The sequence below is a fragment of the Eretmochelys imbricata genome, chromosome 7 (assembly GCF_965152235.1).
Source record: "Eretmochelys imbricata isolate rEreImb1 chromosome 7, rEreImb1.hap1, whole genome shotgun sequence".
Taxonomy (NCBI): Eukaryota; Metazoa; Chordata; order Testudines; family Cheloniidae; genus Eretmochelys; species Eretmochelys imbricata.
Window position 1 is genome coordinate 37045045 of NC_135578.1, and position 24694 is coordinate 37069738.

Here is a 24694-nt window from a genome sequence, read left to right on the forward strand (position 1 = left end):
CTTTACTGGACCTAACAGAGTAGAAACACAAATAAGGTGTTTTGCACGTTCTTGTCCTTTTTATTCTTTTGGTTTTTTGGTAAAAGTGGTTATCTGTATAACAATTCTGAAGTAAATTTAAAAATGCTTTGACACAACAGAAGTCCAAAAAATAATGAAAAACATATCTGGGTGGCTTGGGTCTGGGGAGGGGAAGAGAGGGGACACATGGCTGTGGCTGGCCTGGGGCTCCTCCGGGCAGGTGTTGGGGGGTGTGGGTCTCAGGGCTTCGGCCAGCCTGGGGCTCCTCCAGCTAGGGAGGTGCTCAGAGCATCTCCAGGAGGAGGGCTTGTGGCTCCAGGCACAGGGGTTGTCGGGGCTCCAGCTGCCGGGGGGGACCGTGGGCAGAAGGGGTGGAGTCGGGGGCTAGCCTCCCCAAAGGGGGGCTCCACCTGCCTCTCACCTCCTCACCCCCCGCCCGCCTCCTGTGTCCTACCTCCCTCCCCCACCTGCCGCTCGCCTCCTCACTCCCCTGCCACAGACACCCCCCTGCCCGCCGTGAGAACTCCTGTTCGCTGGTGGCTCAGCACTCACCACCTCACTCCCCTGCGTGCAGCCAGACCCCCCTGCCTGCCTCATCACCCTGCTGCTGGCTCACTGCTCGCCTCTTTATTCCTCCGCCAGGGCCTCCCCCAGCCGCTTGCCTCCTCACCCCACCCCCACTCGCCTTCTCACTCCTCCGCTGAGTAATAGAAATGGTGGATGCAACCTTTTCCAAACAGAATAAGTGACATGTACTATGTGTAATACAGTGTATTATAAATAAGGCTGTTATGGAGGTACTAGTAGAAATAGTATTGCTCTCTGTATAGAAAAGTTACCAGAACTGTGATAGGAAACTAGAGACCAAGGGCAGAGGACATTTTTACAATCAGGTTGTTTACTGGAAGGACATTTTAAGATTTTAAGCAAGGCACAAGATTTTTCACTTAAAGTCAAAGTTTTCAGCTATGATGTTACAGCCATGGAATATAATCCTCAAATGATACAGCCATGAGATAAGATTTATCTCATTTCCAGGCAATGAGATTTTTGCAATTTCTAACATATATTTCTGAGAAGTGAAGGAAAAAGGGGCATATGTAAGAGTTGTGTGTTTAAATATATAGTATGTTGGGTCCTGGAGTGGTCTGGGATACCCAAAAACCCAGCTGTAGAAAAGGGAATCTGATTGATGAGAAAATAACCCCTCTTTTATTTAGCTATATTGCTCAGGGCTAAGAGTGATTTCCCTGGTGCTTGCAGGTTGTTATCGTAGCCTGTAATAAGGATGGTCACAATAGGGTACTTCCTTCTTTGCTCTACTGTAACTATAAACAGTGGATTGGCGGGCGTGGAGGGGAGGGAGAATTAAAAAGTTAGGTTTATTCCTATAAATTATAAAAAATGATTAATTAGTATGTATAAAAAAGCAGGGGATTCAGAAACCGAAGAAGTGAAGCAATATACACAACATAGAGAAGAAAAAACACCCAATATCTGTGGGGGAAAACCCAAACCTATTCAAAATAATCCCATACTAAATAAAGTATTCACTGATCCTTAACTAAAGCTCGGGCTACAGCAGTATTCCCACAGCTTCAGTCACATGGCTCACACAGAATCCTTTCCAGATGGATTGGGAAACCCCTCCCCCCGACCGCCATTGTGTCAGATAGTACACACACAGGAATTGTATTAACAGAGCAGTGCGAGCTTTGTCTAAAAGCTTTTCCAGCAATCCCAGCCAGTTTCATTACACAGGTGATATAGGGCCTGATCCAAAGCCCATTGAAGTCAATAGGAGTCTTTCCATTGACTTCAGTGGGGCTGCATCAGGGCCTTAAAGCACACACTTTTTCAACTCTTGGAATGCCCCTCTGTTCACCCCAGTGTCTAGCTCTGCGCTGTGAGGTAGCTTCTCTAGTTCCAAAAGATGCTCTGAAACAAAATTTTGGTTTTGCCATAGACCCCTTCCAGTTCCTCGGTATACAGCTGGAACTCTTTATCTCACACATGGATCATTCAATTCATATCAGGCAGCCACTGTCAAAGCTAAAAAGCCTTGAAAGCATTGTGGATTCACATAATTTATTTGTCCTTTATGTAAATCTGAGGCAGTATCAGTGTTTCAGACTTGGAAGAGAGATTTCTCTGTGGTTTTATTGCAGTTGCTCTGAAATATTAAAAATCTCTGACATTTGAAAACCAGTGGTTGCTGGTATCAAACCTTAATTGGTCAATGCCCCATTTCTGAAAAATTAGTGTTTTATTATTATGAACCAGCCTTTTATCCTCTTGGTAAAACCCAAGTTATTTGTAAGCTAAAATACCATTTTCCCCTCCTCTTGTGACTCAACCTTAAGGTGTTCTTTTCAAAATAAAAGATTGCTAAGGATGGAAGTGTAGCAATTATTTGTCTGATCTACTAAAACAAAGAGTAATTTTCTGCAGAAGCTTTACTATAGGCTCAGCTAGTTTGCTAAGCTAATGAAGCTTTGTTTTTGATAGCTAACAGCCATCACAATGCAGAAGTCACCAGGAAGCGTGTGAAGGTTGCCAACTTTCTGATTGAGCACCCTTGCCCCGCCCTCTTCCCCACAGCCCTGTCCTCTTCCCTGAGACCCCACCCCCCACTCACTCCATCCCCCCTCCCTCCGTCACTCATTCTCCTCCACCCTCACTCTCTCACTCATTTTCCCTGGACTGGGGCAGGGGGTTGGGGTACAGGAGGGGGTAAGGGGTGCAGGCTCCAGACAGCACTTACCTCAGGCAGCTCCTGGAAGCAGTGAGATGTCCCTGCAGCCCCTAGACGCAGGGGTGGCCAGGCAGCTCCACACTACCCTCGCCTGCAGGCAGCGGTTCCTGGCCAATGGGAGTTGTAGGGGCGGCGCCTGTGGGCCAGGGCAGCACGCGGAGCACTGGGCTGCAGGGACATGTCACCACTTCCAGGAGCCATGCAGAGCCAGGGCAGGCAGGCAGCCTGCCTTAGCCCCACCACGCCACAAACTGGAGTTTTTGCTGCCTGGTCAGCAGTGCTGACTGGAGTCACCAGGGTCCCTTTTTGACCAGGCGTTCTGGTTGAAAACTGGATACCTGGCAACCCTAAAGTGTTTTGCTGCAGCACATACTCATGGAGAAACTTTAATTCCATTAATCTGCATATAGCCATCATTATACACAGGGAACAACAACAACCCCCCAAAACAAACAGAAAATAACCCCCAAACAAAGCAGTGACTCTATAGGCACAGCCCACCAAGGAAGCATGCAACCTTCTGGGTCAGGGTTTCTCAAACTGGGGTCCACGGACCTCTGGGGGGGTCTGCGAGGATACTTCTGGGGGTCCGCAAGTCATGTCTGGGACCGCCAGCCCCACTGATTAACTCCTCCCCATCCCTCATAGTGCCTCCTTCACAACACGGAACAGCTCTTCAGTGGTGTGCAGGAGGCACTGGGAGGGAGGGGGAGGATTGGGGATGGGCGCGCTCAGGGGCAGTGGCTGAAAGAGGCAGGGAAGAGGAGGGGCGGGCCTTGTGGGAAAGGGTGGAGTAGGGGCAGGGTCTGAGCAGGGGGTTTGGGGCGTCCACAACATTTTAAAAATCAAAATGGGGGTCCTCGGGTTGCTAAAGTTTGAGAACCGCTGTTCTAGGTTATCTAGTCATCACAGGAAGGCACAGCAGAACTGACTATTTCTATACAGCAACACCAAAGGGTGAGGGGGGGAGAAGGCGGGTGGAAAACGAGATGGAAAAGAAAGAGCAGTTTGGCTCATTACTGTGAAAAAGAAGCCATCAAAGTGCCACTTTCTTTCATCCGTCCTCCCTTGCCAGCCTTTTCTTGACCTAAGGACTGGAAACTTAAATCAAACAGTCAGAATGAATGATGAAACAGCACAATCCGTGTAAAACAAAAAAAGGGGCTGCTGAGAGAGGTAAAAGGGGGGCACCATCTGGAGGCAACAGAGAACACTCAGCTGTTTGTTTCCTTGTCACAGAGCCTGGTGTTTGAAGAGCCCTGGTGGGAATAGAGACTCCCTTCACTTTATAACAATAACCAGAGCCTATAAAGCTCCTGCATCTCTAAAGCATAGACCCTAATTTTGTGGTCAAGGGGAAGGAGAGTGGGGAGGATATCAGAGGAATGAAGAGCCAGCATTCTTTGAAAGGGAGCTGGACAATGGTCAGAAATAAAATTTTAATACTGGCAGCTGGGATGGCTAATTTTGATTAGGTACTCATATCAGAGGGAGAGTGGCTTAAGAATTCTGCAGTAGCTCAGATGAAATGTTTAGCAGCTCTTGCAGCTCACAAAGAAGAAAACTGAGCTCCAGAGAAACTTTTAAATGGTCTGTTATTTTTAAAGGGAGGCTTATGCATTTTATGTCAGTTCATTGTGCAGAGTCCCTAATACACTCAGTTTTATTATTCATGGTGATGTTAAACAAACCACACCAAGCTTTTCCAGGTTTGGGATTTTGATTAAGGCCATTTGCAAAGCCAGAAGTCCCATCAGGGTTTTTGGGACATATGTATCACTGCAGTGCCTGCTAGAATGATAGACTTTTCCCATGGCATTTTAAGTAATAAGTGAAAATGTGATCCAGCCTGAAATGTACCGTACTAGGTGCCAGTTCGAAGGTGAGGGCTATGAAACAAGAAAACAAAACAAAACAAAAAAAAAGAAAAAGTTGGTGGTTTAGCTTTTTGTTTATTCTTAAAATTTAAAAAGCCTGTTTTTCCAATTAGACAAATGTAGTGTTGCTAATTGTTAACGTACAGTTTAGCTGATGGTCTGGACTTCAAAAAAATTGGTTAATCCTCCAGATGTATTGTGGACTAATGAGACTCATGTAACTGCTACTCATCTGGATTCTCAAATTTTCCACACTGATGTTTCCCAATATACCATCTGCATGTTAAGAATGCAAATGTGCAACTGCTGACAATCTATCGATCAAATATATGCTTGGTGTAACTCCATTGCCTTCAGAAAGCTATATCAGGATTGTAATTTCCCCAGGTCCATACAGGTGCAGTTCCAAAGGAGCAATTATAGTATGTATAGTGAATGGGGATAAAGAATTATGCATTAAAACAGATTTATTTGTTTGCAAAAGGGAGGAAGTTTCTGTAATACATTAAATAAACAATGTATAAAGCTGTGTTGTTGGAATAAATGTGTCAGATTACTTCACATTTTTTTCTATCCCTTTAACACACTGCAGAACATATAGTAGTTAAGATGAGAAGCCAAATTCACTTCTGCTATAAATCTACTGAAGCCAGTGAAGTTCTACCAAGGATGAATTTGGCTTATCATGTCTTAACTAAAGAAGGGGTTGAACCAGGAAGTTTGGCTCCAGTTCAGAATTTCCCACAGTTAGAGAAGGAGCTGGATCTGGGACTTAGGTTCTGGTCCATCTCTAATCATGATCTGCAGAGTGTGTTGCCTGGTGTTTGAAAACATTTATGTTTGCTTGCTCTGTATTTCAGTCAGGAAAATATGCTGTATTCCACGTGAGGCAGAGCAGTCACAACAGTGTGTTTCTTATTTCATTCTAGAGGAATTGAGAGGGCAAAAGGATTCCCAGACTGATAGAGTGTAAGGCCCAGCTCCTCAAAGGTATTTACGTGCATAACTCCCAAAGAAATTAGTGGCAATTGGACAGAAGAGAGGGGAACGAATGAAGGTGTGGGATGTGATGGGCAGGATGCAGAGACTTAGGCTGAGACCCTCAAAGATATTTAGGTACCTATTTCCTCCCTCACATTTTAAAAAATGTTTTCATTGCAAGTACTTTTTACATTAGAGCTAAGACAACCATTTCACTCCTTGTGGGGACCGATGACATTCTTTTCTATGTTAAAAACTTGTTATTTGAAGGTCATTGGCTATGACTGTTATGTTCACGGCAAACACCCAGACAAATTAAATAAAACCATATGCTCTTGCTGGAAGATTGCAATATATACTCCTTGGGGAATTCTGCACCAAAAAATTAAAAATTCTGCACACAATATTTTAAAATTCTGCAAAATTCTCCGTATTTTGTCAAAACAACAATATAAATCACACCATTTTCAATTATTTTGGTAATTTATTTCAAAATAAATGTCAGCAAGAATGTCTGAAACAACACAGACAATAAAAAAGATTCAGGAAATGTTTTCTGACAAATAGATTCCTTACTAGGCATATTAATACAGAACTCTGAGTAATAATTCATTTAAACTACAGTACAGAACCATATTTCCCATACCCCTCAGAAGCAGTGCAAAAGCTTGGGGGAGTCAGAGGTAACAGAGGAGCTAAGGGAGAGGGAAATAATTGCTGGGAAGGAGCCTGGATATGAACTTGGAGGGTTGTTAGGTATGGGTGGAAAAAGTATGGAACAGGTTTTTGCGGGGGGAGGGGAGGGACTGTTGGGGAGTGTCCCCCATGCAGACCCTGGATGACCCCTAGCCTCTCCCATTCAGTCAGGCACATCTGCCCCTGTCCCCATGTGACCCTGCACCCCCTTTCAATCCATATGTGTCCATCCACTGCTTCCCCATCCCCATGTCTCTGTGCCCCCACTCAGCCACCCCCCATCCCTTTGTGGCCCTGCACCCCATCCCCCTCTGCCCATGTGGCCCTGCACCTTCCTCCCCCCTATGGCCCTGCACCTCCACTCCCATTTAACCCCCACCCCAGTCTGTCGTCCCCTATTAGCCCTTATGAGCCCCTGTATGACCCCCCAGCAGCTCCACGATGTCTGTCTCCTGACCTGGCCCGACAGGCACTGTGAAGAAGGCAGGCTCTTTCTCTTCCCTAACTGGCCAGGAGCAGCTGCTCTGTTCTAGCACCACATCACCCTCTGGTGGGCAAAAGGCAGAACTGCAGCAGCTTTTCAGCAGAAGCTATTTTCTGCAAAAAATTAAAAATATGCATGGCCCATTAAATATGTGCATGTGCAGTGACACAGAATTCCCCCAGGAGTAAATGTACAGTATTTTTCAGTATTCAGAATGATAACACCCAAGAACCCAGAAACAGAAAGAGAAAGCAGGGTGGGCCCTAAAGACAGAGGCACAGCTCACCCTGCCTTATTCTAGGCTGGGTGCCTACAAACTGAGGCTATGTCTACATTACAGCTTATGTTGGAATAATTTATGTCACTCAGGGGGGTGAATAAATCATTCCCCTTTAGCAACATAGGTTATACTGACATAAGCACCAGTGTGGACAGTGCTCTGTTGGCGTGAGAGCGTCTCTTGCCAACGTAGCTACTGCTGCTTGCAGGGGCTGGAGTAATTAAGCCAACAGGAGAGCTCTTTCCCTTCGGCTTAGAGAAGCTATGTTAGAGAGCTTGCACCAGTGCAGCTGCAAACTCTTTAGTGTAGCTGTACCCGGACTCTGATTGCAGGTTTCCCTACAGAAACTTCTGCCTCCCAGCAGGCCCAGGAAAACCCCTGAGAATTTAAAATTGTGATCTATCACTTGAATGCAGTTTTCAATACAGCACTCCATGAAGAGAGTACAGACACCTTAGCCAAAGGTGATAGCAATTAAAGTGCTCAGTTATCTTACTTTAGAACTCTGTAGACAGAGATTTGAATTGTTGTCAGGAGTGGTCTAACCCTGCAACACCAAAGGATGATACTGGCAACTTCCTAGGCAAGTTATGCCAAATTTGCAGATACAGTCACATACTTAGAAAATTAAATGGTGACAAGTACACACCCTAGTACCTTCTGGTATAGAATTGCCAACATTTTCACACTTGGGACCCTAGCTTCATATTCTGTATACGGGGTTGCCACTCACTGCTAGTACACCCCCTTGCATCTCCATCCGGGAATGTTGCTTTCATTGCATCAGGTGCCCCCTGGCTGCTCATTGCTGGCTCTATGACAGTCTTTCTTCGGGTAACTTGGCCCTCCAGCCAGGTCACTATTTTAGTCCACCCCTTCCAGCATTATGAAGTCCAAATGTCATCTCTAGACAGTGTTCAGTCCCAGCTTGTCACTATACCAGTGGCTGGCAGGGGAGCCCAGGCCCACCTGCTACACCAGGTTCCAGCCCAGGGCCCTTATAACCAGAAACCCAAGTCCTCAGTCCCAGTCAATATAGCTGTTTCTGTTTCTCTGGGCTCCTTCCTACCTAGCCTCCCTATCATCTCTTGCCTGCTTCTGGTTACTCTACTCCTCATGGCTACTTCACTCCTTCCTACCCTCTTGCCAGACTCCTTGCTCCAAGAGCAGGATCTCAGGGCTTACTCTCCCCCAGACTTCCTCTTTGTCTTTGAGGAACTCTCATCCCAGGGAGTGACAGCAGCTTCCTCTGGTTTCATCCTCCAAGCTTTACAGTGCTGTCCCAGCCCCTTCCCAGTTGAGCTTCACCCTCAATTAACCCTGGCCCTCCCTCTTGCAGGTGACCCCATTTAACATAACTAGTCTCTCAGGCCCTCATTAACCCTTTCAGGGCTGGTGTGGGGTACACATCTCATCACAAGGGTCCTTCAGTGAAAAGTGGCCCAAATTTTCAGACTCCCATAGTTGGGAGTGCTCTGAAAATCAAACCATTGTTACTTCAGTGTCTAATTATAGATGTAGCAGTTTAGTTTGAGGAACACGAGTTTGAAAATGTTGGCCTCTATGTAGATGTGTGCACACACACACACACGTGTATGTATGTATGAGAGAAGCAGAGCCAAAAAAAAAAAAAAAGTCAGAGTAGTGTAAGGTGTTTTCTTTCTTTCTTTCTTTTCTGTAGGAAAAAGATGAGCCTACAGATACCAGGTAGAAATACAAGGTAGGGCTGGGTCTGCGAGAAAACTGTAAAGGGGCAAATAACTATTTCCACCTCCCTCAACCTCACACTGTAACTCATTCTGAGTTTTTATTCTGAAAGGATTATGGGTAGCAAATTGAGATATAGGAAGGGAGGGTGTAGTTGGTAACCGTTTCTGTCACCCCCCACACCCTGCCCATCTGACAGAGGCCTCCCATGAATTCCTACCTCCCTGCCCTCCATCCCACTTCAGGAGTCTTGGTTTATTACTCTAAAAATCTGCTTTATCTAACCATAAAAGAAACAAGATATGGTCTGAGCACAGAACTAGGAGTTAGGAACTCCTGAGTTCTAGTCTCAGCCCAGATGCAGTTAATTGCTCTGCCTCAGTTTCTCCATCTATAAAATAAGGTTAATTATATCTACCTACTTGTGACAATTAAAATTTCTAAAGCACTTGGAAGGAAAAGAACTCTAGTAATTTATTAATAGAAACCTGCTGTCAATCTGCTTTATTCCTTCCAGAAGTAATAGGGAGAGGTTGCTGTGGGATATATTTGAAATTACTTATGCATTGCATGAAAAAGTATCTGCATAACTCATTGCTATGGGATAGCCTTGAGGCCAAGAGTTTAGCAGGATTTAAAAAGGGATTAGATACTGATACAGTTAACAAGGATATCAAGAGATTATAATAGCAAATAGCACCAAGAATCTTGGAGTGATACAAACCCTCCTTTGTGGCATAAGCAAACCTCTGACTATTGGATGTTAGATGTAACTGTCCCCAACACTGCCGATTGCAGGATTGCTTGCACCTTTTTCAGAAGCATCTGGTCCTGGCCACTGTCAATGGCAGGATATCGGACTAGACAGACTATAGGTCTGATCCAGTATAGCAATTTCTAGGATTAGAATTCCCTGCTGCTTCAGGGTCATGTTTTCGTCATCCATTCACTAGATCCTTTTTGACTGACATCAATTGTGTCATCCCAAATCATTTAATCGATTTCAGTACAATTTTTAGACATTCCCCACTGGGGTTACAAACCAGCACACACTGTTCAAGGTTGTTTCTGTTTTGATGTAAGAGAACCAAACCCAGACTGAGGAAACTGATTTGATCCCTTCTTGCACACAGCAAAGGCTAGTTCTCCAGGTCAGCTTTAGAGTTCTTGACATGATGCCAGAGCAAACGTTTACAATGTATTCTCTTGCATATAGCCAAGTAATTGAAAAAAGGTTATTCTTAGAAGAGCTTGCATTATGACCACCTGCAGAGCTCCAGGTTTGAGGGCAAACAGTTCTGAAACTTGCGAGTTTCTTCATAAATATAATACTTATTCACTTTATCTGTCATTCATATTAAAACTCAGACCAAAAATATTCTATGTTAGATTTGCATATAAATACAATGGGCTTGATTTTAAGGGGCACTGAGTATCTGCAACTCCCACTGACTACAACCACAATTAGGCTATGAATAATAAATATATTGCATGCTCTGAAACTGTACTAATGTGTTAATTAATTAGGACCACGGGGATAATTTAAATCACCAGAATAATAACTATTCTATTTTGCGGGATTGAGAAAGTACCATTATGTATTACAAAGATCCTGTTCCCCAATTCTATGCAAAGAAAACCAAGGATATATGTACATTTTGAACTTGGACATTAATATTTATTATTTTAGAGATGGCTATGTGCCTGCATTCGACAAGACACAAAAGACAGACCATCCCTGCCCAGAAGATCTTTGGCTACACCGCAGCTGGGGGCGTGTAATTTGTGGTTCATGCAGATTTACCCGCGTTAGCTTTCACCTAGCTAGCTTACTACAAAGAGCAGTGAGGATGTAACGGTGCAGGCTTCAGCACAGGCTGCACAAGAAAATACATACCTGGTGCAGCCTGCGCATAACTCCATGTCTTTGCTATTTTTAGCAAGTTAGCTACGGTGCAGCTAGCATAGGTACATCTACATGAGCTACTAATTATAACCCTGGCTGCTGTGTAGACATGAATATATAGGTAATCGAGGGTGTAACTCCCTGTGCACCAAGATGAAATTATCCTTTTGTATTAATGCAGTATAGCCTGATCCAAAGCCCATTCAAGTCAGTGGGAGTCCTGTGTGCTCATATGGGATACTGTAAATCTAGCAAACTCTTTTCGTTATCAAGAGAACTCTGAGTATCAAACAGACATTTAGAAAAGTGACTTTTCATCTTTGAGGGTGCTACAGGCAGAAATAAAGTTATTAGCAGTTTAGTAAGTGTTGTGCTATAGTAGTCCTTTCCATGTGATGTAGGTGCTCTCTAACTGAGTGCTTAAAACAAAGCGAAGTCTTGTATCAGACTATAGAGGAGTAAGTTGTGATCCCAGACAACGATTCGCATATCACCAGAGGCCTGTAGAACAGTCTGCCTTTATGGATTTTCATTTTAGTTATTTTCATTTATAAAGCATCTTTCCAGTGCTTTTGGTGCTGGAAAATAAGTAAAAATACTAAATAGAAGTAAAATTCAGAAGTCTCATAAACCAAGTGTCATAAACCAACTGCCGAACTAGGGCATTCCTGTGCAAGTGCATTAGCAGATTCTACCTGTTAGACTAAAATCAAGTTTTAAGGACAGCTTTAGGCCCCCAGAAAAAAGAAAGCTAGCTGTACTTAAATGCTCTGACTTTAAATGCTAAACTATTTTGGATTCCAGAGCCTTCACTCATGATACTTACCCTGACATTCTTTAGTAGGTGAGTTTATTGCAAGGTGGCAATTTGAATTTTATAAAGGAATTTTACACAAAGTCTGAGGGTTTTTATTTTGCTTTTCTGGATTTAATCAAATGTATAGCATGAACAAGAGTCAGATTTGTTGCATAGAAATGGTGCTGATTTGATTTCAAGATCACTCACATAGAGATGCTATGTCTCTTAGAAACACTGGGCATGATCTTGAGACGTGCTAACTCAGTGCCCTCAGTTCCCACTGACACTGTTGCAGCCCATTGACTTTAGAGAGAATTGAGTGCACTCAGCCTCTCTCCGAATTAGACCCATTAGTCATAATGAAGTAAGGCAATCCAGTTGGTTCCAGTGAAGGCAGCTACAAGAATCAAGCCCAATCAGTTTCTAGGCATCTTAAAAAAGATCGTTAAGGCTTGAAGAGACTGAATGCGGGATCTTTAAAAAACCAGTGAAGTGAAATTCTCTGAAGCTGCCAGTCACATAAACATGTTATGAATTAGCACCTAGTGTTTTCTCCTACAGTATACTAAAGTTATGATCCCATCAAAAGAAAAGCATTGTGATTGCTGCTTCAGCATCACAACATTTCAAAATCCACTTTGTCAGCTAGGAGTTGACAAACTTGTCAAGTAATCCTGTCTTGTTCAGAAAAAGACTTTACAGCTATCAAAACTGTTTCACTACTTAGACTCGGCCATGGGAATATGGACAGCCCTGAAGCTTTAAATGTGGTTTCTTTCCTAAATCCTATGGGAGGCCTTTGGGTCTTTTTAACCCCATGTGTATGGTCACAGTCTGACTTTATTATACTGTAAACAGAGGAAATAGCCTGTCTATTCACTCACAAATTACTAACATGTGTTCTGTCTACTGCTGTAATGTTCCGTAAAATAATGCACTAAAAAAAAAAAAAAATCTTCTGGGATCCCTCTCCCACTCATGCCCCAGACTGCAGGGCTTAAAAGGGACCAAACTATTGTCAAAGTCACTGCTCTGTGCCATTAAACCACAGTTCTATGACTCCAGATAATCAGCTATTGCATTGGCAAAATTAACTTTAAAGGCACAATTCTGTGAAATCTATAAAAATCACCCTTCTTAGACACAATGGTTTTTGAAGCAATTAATCTAGGAAGGGTATTAGCAGCCCAATCTCTCTCCCTCCACCCCAAAAAATACTTACTGATACATTAAGTAATGGGTGACATTTTACAGGTGAGCAAAATTTTACTTTATAGAATCTCGTGCAGATTTTTTTCCCCCCCATCTACATAGGTTTATACCCCAAGATTTATGTTCATTTTCATTTAAAGTGAAACATGGTTGAAACCACCAAACTTTGTCTGGTTTTCAAACATTGTTGAAATCATATTAAACTGCAGGTTTCACACAGTTATGATATGACACCATTAATCACCTAAAGTTCACTCAAAACTAGGCCCTGGCTGCTTAAAAGTGGAGATGTGTTTATGCTACCAAATTCAGATGTGCATTTTTAAACACCCCCAATGTCCGGGGAGGTTTGGGTGTGGAGCCATCTCTACTTAAAATGGTAAAGATCTTTTATTATTCTTATTATGGCAGCAACAAAAGGCCTCAACCAAAATATGGGCCCCCTTGAACTAGTTACTGTAGAAACTGTCCCTGCCCCAAACCGCTTAAAAACTTCAGTTTGATCTTTCAGTAAAACTGTTTTGCATTTCAGGTTCATACCTAAAACTGGACCAAGGTGAGCTTCACATCATTTGGGATTTCTCTGCAAATTTTTCACCATATGGTTTAGCTGTTAAAGCTAATGCGCTCCTGTCATTTTATGTTAGCGTGGAGGGTGGAATGGGGGCAAAAAGTGGCAATAGAAGCCCATACACAGCAGTATGTACTGTCTCTGTATACAACTTAAATATAGTACCTGCATCCCATTGGTATGGTATTTCTGGTTTTATAATTGTAGAGGGAACGCTTAGTCCTTCTACAGCTTTGACTAATGTTATGGTTTTGTATATATGTGATGTTGGAAATTACAAGCTGATAAATGACTTCAGACTGATACATGGCATCTTGGAAAGCCATCTGAAAGCAAAGGTGGCACCAAATCCCTCTCCTGGAGCAGCATAGTTGAAAATACTGACTGGAGAGCAGCAGATTTTTCCTTTGTTGGATTTATTTGCTCTGTAGGATTTTCCTTTTTGGTTTCATTAAGTCTTCAATTTCATTTTAGGAGAGGGGTAGTTTTTTTTTCTTGACAGAGAACAAATTGCTGTCAGAGGGGCATTGCCAGAGTAGGCAATCCCAAAACATTACCCTTCCCCCATTTGTTTGCTTTAAAGCATCTTCTTGATAGTATAAAACTTGCCCTTGTTTCAGAGAGTGGCAAACAGCTGTGTTAAAGGCCCGCCCCCCAGCCAGGCAGCCATCACCAATAAGCCTATTAAAAAACCCTAACTGGATTTGTCGTCATACTGGCCCCACACCCACATGTTGTGAACATGGGTTTGCGCATTGTGTGTGTTCCTCTGCAGTCCCTTCTTAGCTCCATTAGGAAAATGGAATTAATTATTTTTCTTTGTCATCTTCCCTCTGAGGGTCATCAAGCATTTTATAAATGTTAATTAAGCCTCACAATGTCCCTTGGAGGTGGATGAGATTGAAGCATGATGCTTCACAGAATAGAAATGCAGCTAACTTCAGCCATTGCCTGTCTGCTTCATTCTTTTGAGACAGCAGAAAGAAAAAAGCAGATCAGTTTACAGACACATCCATGATCTGGTTCCCTGTTTGGGGTCTTTTGACTGAGATTTTAACTAGTGCTATGAAGCCATGTGAACCAGATTAGTTGAACACGGAAACCAAACTAAATATCAGCAAAAGAAGTTTTGTATGAAATTCAGTGAATAAGCATGTGTCTGTGAATAAGCAGAAATTTTAATTTCTGCAGTTCTGTTCTGGTTTGTATAATGCAGCTAGTGACATTTGGTCACGGTATAGGTCTTCTGGGATGACAAACCCTTGGAAAACCACATGCAGTGCAGAAGTGGAACAAAATCAGCATTTCATTTTGAGTTTTGCCTTCACCATATTGGGATAAAATGAACCAAAAGCACAAAGGGTTAGATTTTCAAAGGTATTTAGGTATTAAATTTGGTGCCTGTTGATTGTGACAAAGTTCCTTTAATTTTCTTCTGGAAAAGGTTAATAGGTGAAGGGAGAAAGTGTGTAAAATTTGAGTCAAATGGTGATATATCCTCATGGAATTTAGAAATCGCTGAAATGAAGAAGCTTTTTTAGCTATATTGCAAGGATCTGCAAAGATACACTCACAGGCTGTCGTGTATAAGTGAGAGAGGGAGGTACAGTAGCACCATCATTTCAGATACTAAACAGTGTCTCTGCTTTCCCTCTGCACTGTCATAGATTTCTAATGGTTCTGTAGATACCACATTCAGGCAGAAATCTAGCAGTAATAGGAGAGTGAGCAGTACGTCAACAAAAATTCAAGGTACTAAAAATCTTTGCTTTCAGTTAGTACATCCAAGGCCCATTGAGATTTTAATTTACTTTTTCATATTTGCTTTTTAAAATATCACCAGAAAAATATGAATTTACATTGAAGGTCAAATTCCTTCAACAAGACGATTTGCTGGCAAAAACTCATGTGCAACCCTTGTGCCTCAAAAGATCTACATTTACACAGGTAAACTAGGTGATTGTGCTCACTATCAGGAGTTACCATGCAAAGATATCTCAAAGGCGTTGTACATGGGGATTAACCTAGGACCCTCCACATCTAAAAACACAAGCGTGTGCTGGTTGAGCCAAAGGCCCAGGTCCATTAACTTGATGCAAGTGGTGGACTAACTTTTGTGCATGGTCTCTAACTGCTAAAGGACGACAAACTCACACTGTGTTAGCCTGGCTTAGAACTGCATATGCTCAGTAACCCAAATTTGTAAATGGAAATTGGACACTTTGCAAACAAATATGAAGTTTTCCCAAGCCCATTTGTACACCCTTTGTTGATGTAAAGGGTCAGACTTGTAAACAAAAACAAAAAAATTATAGTATATAATAAGACCATATTTTAATTAACTCCTCAGTTTTGCTCTGTTGCTTTCCCTTTAAACAGTGGCTGACCTCATATGCTATAGACCTAATGTTAACCCTAGTGATGTCAGTGAAATGACTCCACTGATTTCAGTGGGCTTTAGATCAGATCCTATGTGCACAGCCGTTCCTACCTTAAGCACAACAAGGGTGGGTTAGGAATTTGAGTCTCACCTGAACTTCCCAGCTATTGAGACAACAGAATATGACAGCAGCAGAATATAGTAACAATTTCTCAGCATGGAGGTATATGTTCTCTCATTGATTTATCAAATAACTCACATTTAATGCTAAATCCTCTGCCCATCAGTAGGAATGTAGGTTTCTGAGGCTCTGACTTGGTCGCATCATTCCTGAGTTTTGTGAGAGACAGCTTGATGGTGGTGTCTCTCCCCCCTGGTATTGAGCTGAAATTAACAACAAGGAATAGAAATAGTAATTAACCCCAGAGTTTCAGATTTGATGCATATGGTCGGGCCGAAGGCTTTCATTAAGAGTCGCATATTAAAAGTTTGAAATCATACTTTTCGGTTTCCTAAGACTGTAAACCCAGATGAGTCAATAAATAGCACAATCTATAAACAGGGCACATTTAATAAGCAATTTTTTTTTAATCTAAGCACCATCCTTCCTCAATGGGAAATTGTTTTAAATTTGAGCCTGTGTAATGAGACCTTCAGTGTCAAGCTGTAAATGTCAGAAGGAAACTCCAGGTTCTAACAGCTTATACAAACCTAGATAGAAAGTATTCTGACTCCGAGTCAAATGCCAAACATCTTGATGGATTTAAATTCACCAGAACCTGATGAAATGAGTGCATGCAATTAATTCTTTTGGAATGAGAGAAACCATTCAAGTTCTACCTGAAGACAAGCAGTTGCTGGACTTATTTCTTAGCAGTAATGATACCCTTTGAACTAACCTTTGATCCAGCATAGCATTTCAAAGGATTAATGTAAACAGTGGTTTTAAGGGGATGTTTGGGCATTTACTTGCAAATCAGTAAGCCATTGCTTATTACTCTTATGACTTTACTATGCAACTCTGAACCCTGAAGCCTCAACTCATGTCACTCTCATAACTATATTTAAATGAATTATTTTGAAAAATTCTGTGGGAGTTCACGGGGGCTCACAAAGGACTTTCCCAAGCCATCATGTCCTAAACGAGGATGCAATTTTAAATGCATCTGAAACTGATCTGCATGAGATGTATTTTTTCACTTCTGTTACTAATGGACTGTTTGGTTTTTGACTAAAGGTTTGGAAATGAAGGGCTTGGCTTCTCACTTCCAAACAAAAACTCCTGCTAGGAAATTAAGTTTACATTTACAAGTGTGGTCCCTCCTTTGCCTGGTGTCTGTCAGTTCTCCACTGAAAGTTAAGAGTGGCTCTGTCTACTAGCTGCTCCGATTAGATCTGAAGTAAAGGTCAGTTCTTTTCCAGGTAGGGTGAGGACCTGAAAACATGCTACATTTATCCTACAGATCCCAATTCTGCTCAGAACAAATGAAACTCAGTGAGCCTTTCCTGATGCAAACCAGACTTCCGCATGTTCATGGGATGCTTTCATCAATCCTTCAAAGAGATAAAACTTACGGCTGGCTTAGTTTACAAGCAAGAACTCTTATTTATTTAAATGACCCTTCATGACATATGATGTTTACCCTTCGGTGCCCTATTTCAGAGTTTATAGTTGGGTCTTCAGGCAAAGCTAATGGCACCCTCTATGACAGGGAATCGTTGCATGCCTAAGTACTGACAGCACACCCACAAAAGCTACTGAGAGTGATACAGAATTAGAGAATTACATATTTGCTGAACAGTGTGACATTCTGCACAGTTTCCTGTGATTCTATAATGAAAGACCTCATCATGACTACATACAAGTAACTAAACTGAGTTAAGATTGTCATGAGAACTTTAATAGTTTTTTTTTGAGCTTTTTTGTTCAAAATTTGAGGCCTAATGTTGCATCAATATAGCTTTTTGCTCTTTGATGATACCTGATGTTTTCTGTTTAAAACAAATATTTTTTAAAGTATTGCTATAAGGATTTACTATTGCTTTGTTTGCAAGCTATCCAATAGTTATATCAGATAAAAAATGCAAAGATGGGAAATGCAAAGAGACTGTATTAAATCTTTTCTATCAGGAAAAGGTGGCAAAGACAGCAGACTCGGTTGGGGGACTAAACCTGAAAACAGTCTCAAGTGTTGAGGTATGCTGGGCCTGATAGATTCTGCTTTCGTTTACCCTATTGATTTCAATTGAATTACTCTTGATCTACACTACTTTTACTAGTCTTATACCAACCATTTAAAAGTACGTTAAGTAGCATCTTAAAGATCATAGCATGACAAACTCTTTATAAATCTTTGCCCATCATTTTATAGAGGTGTAGGTATTTTAATCGAACTACAAAAAGCTAGACCTTTTCTTAGTATAATCTCGAGAAACAAAAATTAAAGTAGCAGGATTGCCAGCTGACTAGCATGATACAGAGTTTTCTTAACAATATTTTAAAGGCCTGAGGTTAGTGAGGATTTTATTTTAAATATTATTTTAAGGACCTCTCATAGCTTCAAGAAGGTACTCAGCTAAAATGTTTGGAATTAAAATTATGAGAACATTCATTCTGTACCCATTTCCCCTTGAGAATTGAGCACAAAATATGAGCAGGTGTGCCATTCCTAACCATTCTCAGCCTGACAACACACTCATCTTTTTCTAAAAACAGAGTAAATAAAGTAAGGTTCAGCTCAAACCTTCTCCTCAAGTTTGGCTGCTACTAGGGTTCCTCTCTCAGAACTAAAAAGAAAAGGAGTACTTGGCCACAAGTCCTCCTTTTCTTTTTGCGAATACAGACTAACACGGCTGTTACTCTGAAATCTCTCAGAACTGTTCAGCCCACATCCTAGATCCTCCTTCTCTAAAGGACCTCTTCTCCACCTCCTTTTGACCAGGTGGGGCAATGAATCCCCTCTCTCTGCAAGTTAGCAGAACCCATTTAACTCTTCAACGCTTGCTAACAAGGTGGGATGTTTCAGACAAACATTACAAGCCAGTTAGAGCGCTCCACAACAAAGCATAGAACACTGACCAATTTCTTCATGGTTGGTGGGAACTGGGTATTGTAAGGGTTTGCAGGGGAGTCAGTGAGGGCTTTCAGATCGGAGGATTAGTAAGGTTTCTGGTAGCAGAGACTCTTAGGTAGATCAAATCCTGACTTTATCCCAGGAGTAGGGGTTGGGCTGTGGGAAGCTGAGGAGGGGGTTGAGTCAAAGATTGGTTGGAAGAGATCAGCATTTGGAGGGTTGGGGTCTCATTGGGGGCAGAGGGAGATGAGGTGTTTTTACCTTCAGTTCTCAGTAAGGTTAGAGCATATTGAGTGCTCTGAGGGTTAAACATACAGTTCTCAATAGTTTCCGTATTAAACCACTTCCACTCTGGACTCAAAACAAAATGATAAAAATATCTTAATAAATAATTAGTTTTTCTGTTGGAGTCCTGTGATGTTTGGTTTAATCAGCTGCTTTCATAGCAAGACAACACAACTGGTGTCCACCTATGGCCTGTGTCTCCAGCAACTGTGTTTATTTTAGGTCTTCCTCCTTGTGCCATGCTACAGTTTGCTTCTTCCGAGTGTTGTTCTCTGTTTTTCATACAGATTTCGCACCTTTCCTGAGGAAATCTATTGAGGAAACTATGACAATAGGAAATATTTGTCTGAATATCTGCAAGACTGTCCAAAAGGCTCCCCTTTACTCGGTCATAGATTCCTGTAGGATATAGGCTTTGCAGCTTATCCAAGAAATGTTCTGCGTGTAGAATTCCCATCGAGATCAATCAACGTTTGATTGCCCATATACTAGCAGGATCTAGCCAATGGACAGTACTGCCCCACTCCGCCTCATCTATAAAATTAAGCAGAGTTCAGACCCTACAACACTCTTGTGGAAGAACTTCCACGGGGATGGCTTTCCCCCTTCCACACCTCCCTGGTATGTTCTGCCAAAATTGGCTATCCTCTCTAGAGAGCTGGGCTGCACTGGACCCTGAGAAGCCCACTATAAGTAACTTTTATGCAGAGAATAAGATACAATAGCACGGACTTAGAGCCACGTATGATTCAAGATATGACCTAAATATTGTAACTACTATTTTCTTTTATGTACCTTAGGCTATGTCTACACTGGCAACTGAATGACAAAACTTTTGTCTTTCAGAGGTGTTAAAAAAAAAAACAAACAAACACACATCCCCCAAAAGACAAAAGTTTTCTTGAAACAAGCGCCGGTGTGAACAGTGCTTTGTCAGCAAGAGAGCTGACAAACCACAGCTACACTGCGTGCTGTTTAGCGGCCTGTCTGTAACAACACAGCCGTGTTGCTAAAAGCCGTGTAACAGAGACATAGCCTTAGTGTCGGTAAGTTTTTAAGTGCCTTGATTTTACAATGATCAAAACAATTACACTTAGCAGTATTACAACTTGAATCACTTTCTTTTCAAGCTGCACTTCACTTTGCTTTTGACATCCTCATTTCCAGACTGTGAAGTTAGAAATTCCAGTATAGGGAAAAAAAAAGAAGAAGGCAATTGAAGTATTGCAACATAATTTCAGCATCTGTTTCCGGTTTCTGACAGTCTGCTAGGCTCCATGGAACCTGGATGAAATTTGCTCCCCAAAGCAGCTGTATTTTAGCTAGATGCGTGGAGATTTCAAGAGGCTTGGTATTAAAGCATTAAGGGACAGAAGATGTTTTCCTCTCTTTTTTTATTCTATTATTGGGCTATTTTTGTGCTGTTTCCAGTGGGCTGCCTTGCTGCTAAATCAGGTTTTCTCCTGGTTCATTGAAATATAGTTGAAAGAATAAGGAAAAATAGAATGTGTTGGTAACTGTCTTGAAAAACCCTCTATCAGTCCAATTTTCCAGGAAAAATTGACAAGTTATTATTTATATTGTAGTATTGCCCAAAGGCCCTGATCAGAATTAGGACCTCACCGTACCTTGTGCTGTACAAACACATGGGAAGATAGGAAGCCACTGACCCTGCCCTATAGAGTTTGCAGTGTAAACATGCAGAGGCTGATACAATCTTGGAACATTATCACAACTGTGCAGTGTCAGTGGCCAGTTTCCATTGGATAAAGGAGGACAACACTGGGCTTTACATCAGAGACTATTGTTTTGATTTATTTGTATTGCAGTAGTGCCTACTGGCCTCAAGTAGATCAAAGCCTCATTGAGCTGGGTACTGTACAGACCTGTAGTGAGTGACAGTCCCTATGACAGAGATCCAAAAAGCATGGTGTCATTCTGTAACTGTACATGCATTACAAAAGAAGAGATCAGATAGCTGACCATAGCAGTGTAGTAACATTTTAGGAGAGAAGAAAGCCATGTGACCCATCAAGATCGAGACACCAATGTAGCATTTGTACCCTGTAATATCCCCACGCCTCAGGGATTTGGCTAGCTATCTTAAAGGTGCGTCTTCTGTTGTTTTTGGTGGCCTGTTCCCTACACTAATCACTGTTTTCATAAAGAAATATTTCTTACCCTCCTTAGGGTTTGCTTGTTGCTTAATTTCAGTTTGCATACCTTTTAAGACTGTAACCCCTTGAATAAGACCATATTCTCTCATCAGTTTCTATGGATGACTCCCACTGACTTCACTGGGAACTCTGCCCACTAATTGATGTATTGAGATATGTCCTATGTTTATGACAGCCACCTTATCTGGTCTTTCAGAAAAGTGTGTCAATCACAGTTTTTAATCCCTAATGATTATTTCAGTTTAAATTGTTCTTCCTATCTATAGCCTCTGAGGCCCTTTATTGCCTTTGCATAAAGGGCAGAACTCTCTCAGCTAGCATCTTCAACTCTTTTAGGTTACAGGGGAAGTCGATAACTTATGATTAAGGGTTAATTTGTATTGATTTCCCATAAAAGTTTAAGAATTTTACACATGACCACATGAATCCCAGGTGTTACTGGATGGTAGAGGAAAGTACTGTTCCTTGAATAGGACACTGGTATATTTCTAATCCATTTGTGGAACCACATGCCAGTGGGCACCACATAAATGTGTGCAATATATTAAGTTATGGAAACTGAAATCCAATGTTTAAAGAGAAGAGTTTGAGGAAAGTTGGCAAATGAATTTGCACAAACAGTCTGAATTTGGATCAGATCAGCTACTTGAAGGATGTAAACATGAACAGCCAGGTAATTAAAGGTATTTAGGTGTTTAACTACCAGTGGGAGTTAGGCACCTAATACCTTTAAAAATCTGGGCCCAACACCCTGATCTAGTACAGCACATAACCAGGCTCCTAACTTTAGACACAAGTAGTCCCATTGACATCATAAAGCACAAATTAACTCATATGTATTTGACTTCAATGGGTAACGTGCTTAAAGTTATACACCTGCTTAAGTGTTTTGCTGGACTGGGGCCTTACCAGGCAAATGAATTATTTAGGAATTATTATTATTTATAAGACATAATAGTAGTGAGTTGAAATAGAGGGGAAATTTAAGATGGATATAAGAAATAAATTCATACACAGGGTGGTTGTCTGCATCAGAGGACTGTAAGCTGTAATGCACGCTAGCATGTTGTGCACTAACCGGCCCCTATGGACCCTGCTGGCATGCACTACTTCCCTAGTGAGCGTTAACGTAGTACTATTCGAAACAGGACTATATTAACTCGCACTAGGGAACTTTTAGTGTGCTCTAGCAGAGTGCACACAGACCAGGAAGTGCACGACATGCCAGTGCACACTACAATTTACATCCCTCTGGGGCAGACTAGAACACCGTGTAGACAAGCCCTGAGGTTCATTAGATTGAGAAATAGACCCATCAATCGAGATATTTAAAACTAGTCTAGACAAAGCACTAGAAAGTATAATATGGGGCCATGACCCCGTATCAGGGAGATGTATCAGGCAATGTAATTCTGTATGTGTTTTCACTCTCCAACATAACAATCCTAACATTATGTTTCTAATTCAACTGCATGACCAGTAAGGCCTGGTCTACATGGGGGGGGGGTGGGGGGACAGGGGCAAGCTAAGTTGGTCTAAGTTATGCAACTTCAGCTACAAAAATAGCGTAACTGAAGTTGACTTACTTAGAGCCACTTACCCGTGGTGTCTTCACTGCAGTAGGTCACCTGCTGCCGCTCCCCCGTCGACTCCACCTACGCTTCTCGCTCTGGTGGAGTACTGAAGTCGACGAGAGAGTGCTGGGCAGTCGATTTATCATGTTTTCACTAGACGCAATAAATTGACCCCCGGTAGATCGATCGCTCCACCATAAGTGTAGACATGCTCTTAGGGATCAACTGGGAGAGGGATATAATTGCTGATAAAACAGAGTTAGACTGGTGGGATCATAATTAAACAGAGGGAAGAATAAGCAGTATTTTTCAGATCTCCATTGTAATTCATTGGCACAGAACATATAAAGGTTAGTAGGAATTCAACTTGAGTATTGTAGTAAAGGCAAGTGCAATTGTTTGTGATTAACCTAGCACAGCAGCATAGGAGCAGTAGAATGGGGGCCAGGTTGCTGTCTGGAAAGTTTAAACTATTTCAAACAGTGGATTGCTTTAAATCAAAGCTATTAAATAATGGGTTTTAATTGGCAAGCAGGAAACCTTTATTTAAATCTTCTATTTTAATCATGTCGTGCATTTGTACTTTTTAGTTATTTTCCTAAAGAAGTTGATCCTCATTGGCTGGTACCCATTAAAATACATTGATTTGCAACTAAATATAGTTACTACACTAGCCTTTATATTATAGTCTAAATAGAACCTTTACATTAGTCTTTTGCTAACCAGGAGGGTACACTATATCTATGTATTTAAGCAACTATATAGCTTCCTACATTTTTTCAGATTCTTATTTTTTTATGTTTTCATTATGTTAGATGCGTTTCTTATTTCCTAGATTAATTTTTTACTTGTGATTTGTGTCAAACTATTTGGATGGAAATTCAAATGCAATTAAAAATGCAGAAAAAACACATTAATTTTTTTAATGAAATCAAAATACCTTAAATGTGCTGGAAATATAAGAAAAAAGTTGATAAAAACATGTTTTGCATTTAAAACTAACTGATTTATTAAACAAAGGAAGTGCCTATAGCTAGTAAACTGAACTGATTGTTTCTGGTCACCATGTATTTCAAGATTTTAGAACTAGCAGATCTCATCCCCTCTGTTATTTTTATTCATAAATTGGAAAAGAAAAACAAGTTCTCCTGCTTTTCCAACTCCAAATTGGTTTCTTAACTTTGAATGAACTAGTCATTGAACTGAATTAGCTGAATAAACTGAAATGAAGAAAATATTCTCTCTGCACCTGCAGAAGAAGGTACTGCTGTCAAAAGCCAGTTTAGCACTTTAACAGACTCTGGTTCCAGGTGTCTAGCTAGTGACTTCCACAAGTTCAGTAGTCTTACCTTCTTTCCAACTTGGCAGCAAACATGTTTTGCTTAATATTATTTTATATATTAAAGTAATCTAAATTAAATGTATTAGTAAGTTTAGGTCTTGGCATCAGTTGTCAATTTAAAATTGACATTTTAAAGAGACTTATTTTTTTAAAAAATAAGCCTGTATTTAATTTAAACCAAACAAATCTGATTTAAATAAAAAGCATCTGAATGTTTAAATTGATTTTTATCCACCCTAATTTCAAACAGGCCTCAGAACAGCGGACGCAGAGCTAAAATGCAAAGGAGGCATGTCTAATTAGACAGGTTTAGTATTATAACAGTACTTTGCAGTTTTGTAGAGCTTTCCATCCAAGGATCTAAAAACACTTTACATACAGTAGTGCATTAAGCTGCAGAACACCATAGGTTAATTGTTATTCCTATTTCCTGCTGGAGAATCTGAGGCACAGAGAATTTGTGACTTGCCTATGATCATATAGCAAGTCTCTGGCAAGAACAAGAATAATCCAGGCTTCCAGTCCTGCCCTGTAATAACGACACACTTTGTTTGCACTTTGGGCACCCACACA

The 24694-nt window shown here is 41.3% G+C and overlaps 1 protein-coding gene across 1 annotated transcript in view; it reads left to right on the plus strand.

The window, feature by feature from the left end:
* EFCC1 (EF-hand and coiled-coil domain containing 1) overlaps positions 1–24694 on the plus strand; it is an 84705-nt gene that overhangs the window by 19724 nt on the left and 40287 nt on the right. Inside the window, 1 exon segment of the mRNA XM_077822927.1 lies at positions 15175–15236. Within this exon segment, the coding sequence (XP_077679053.1) occupies positions 15175–15236 (62 nt within the window).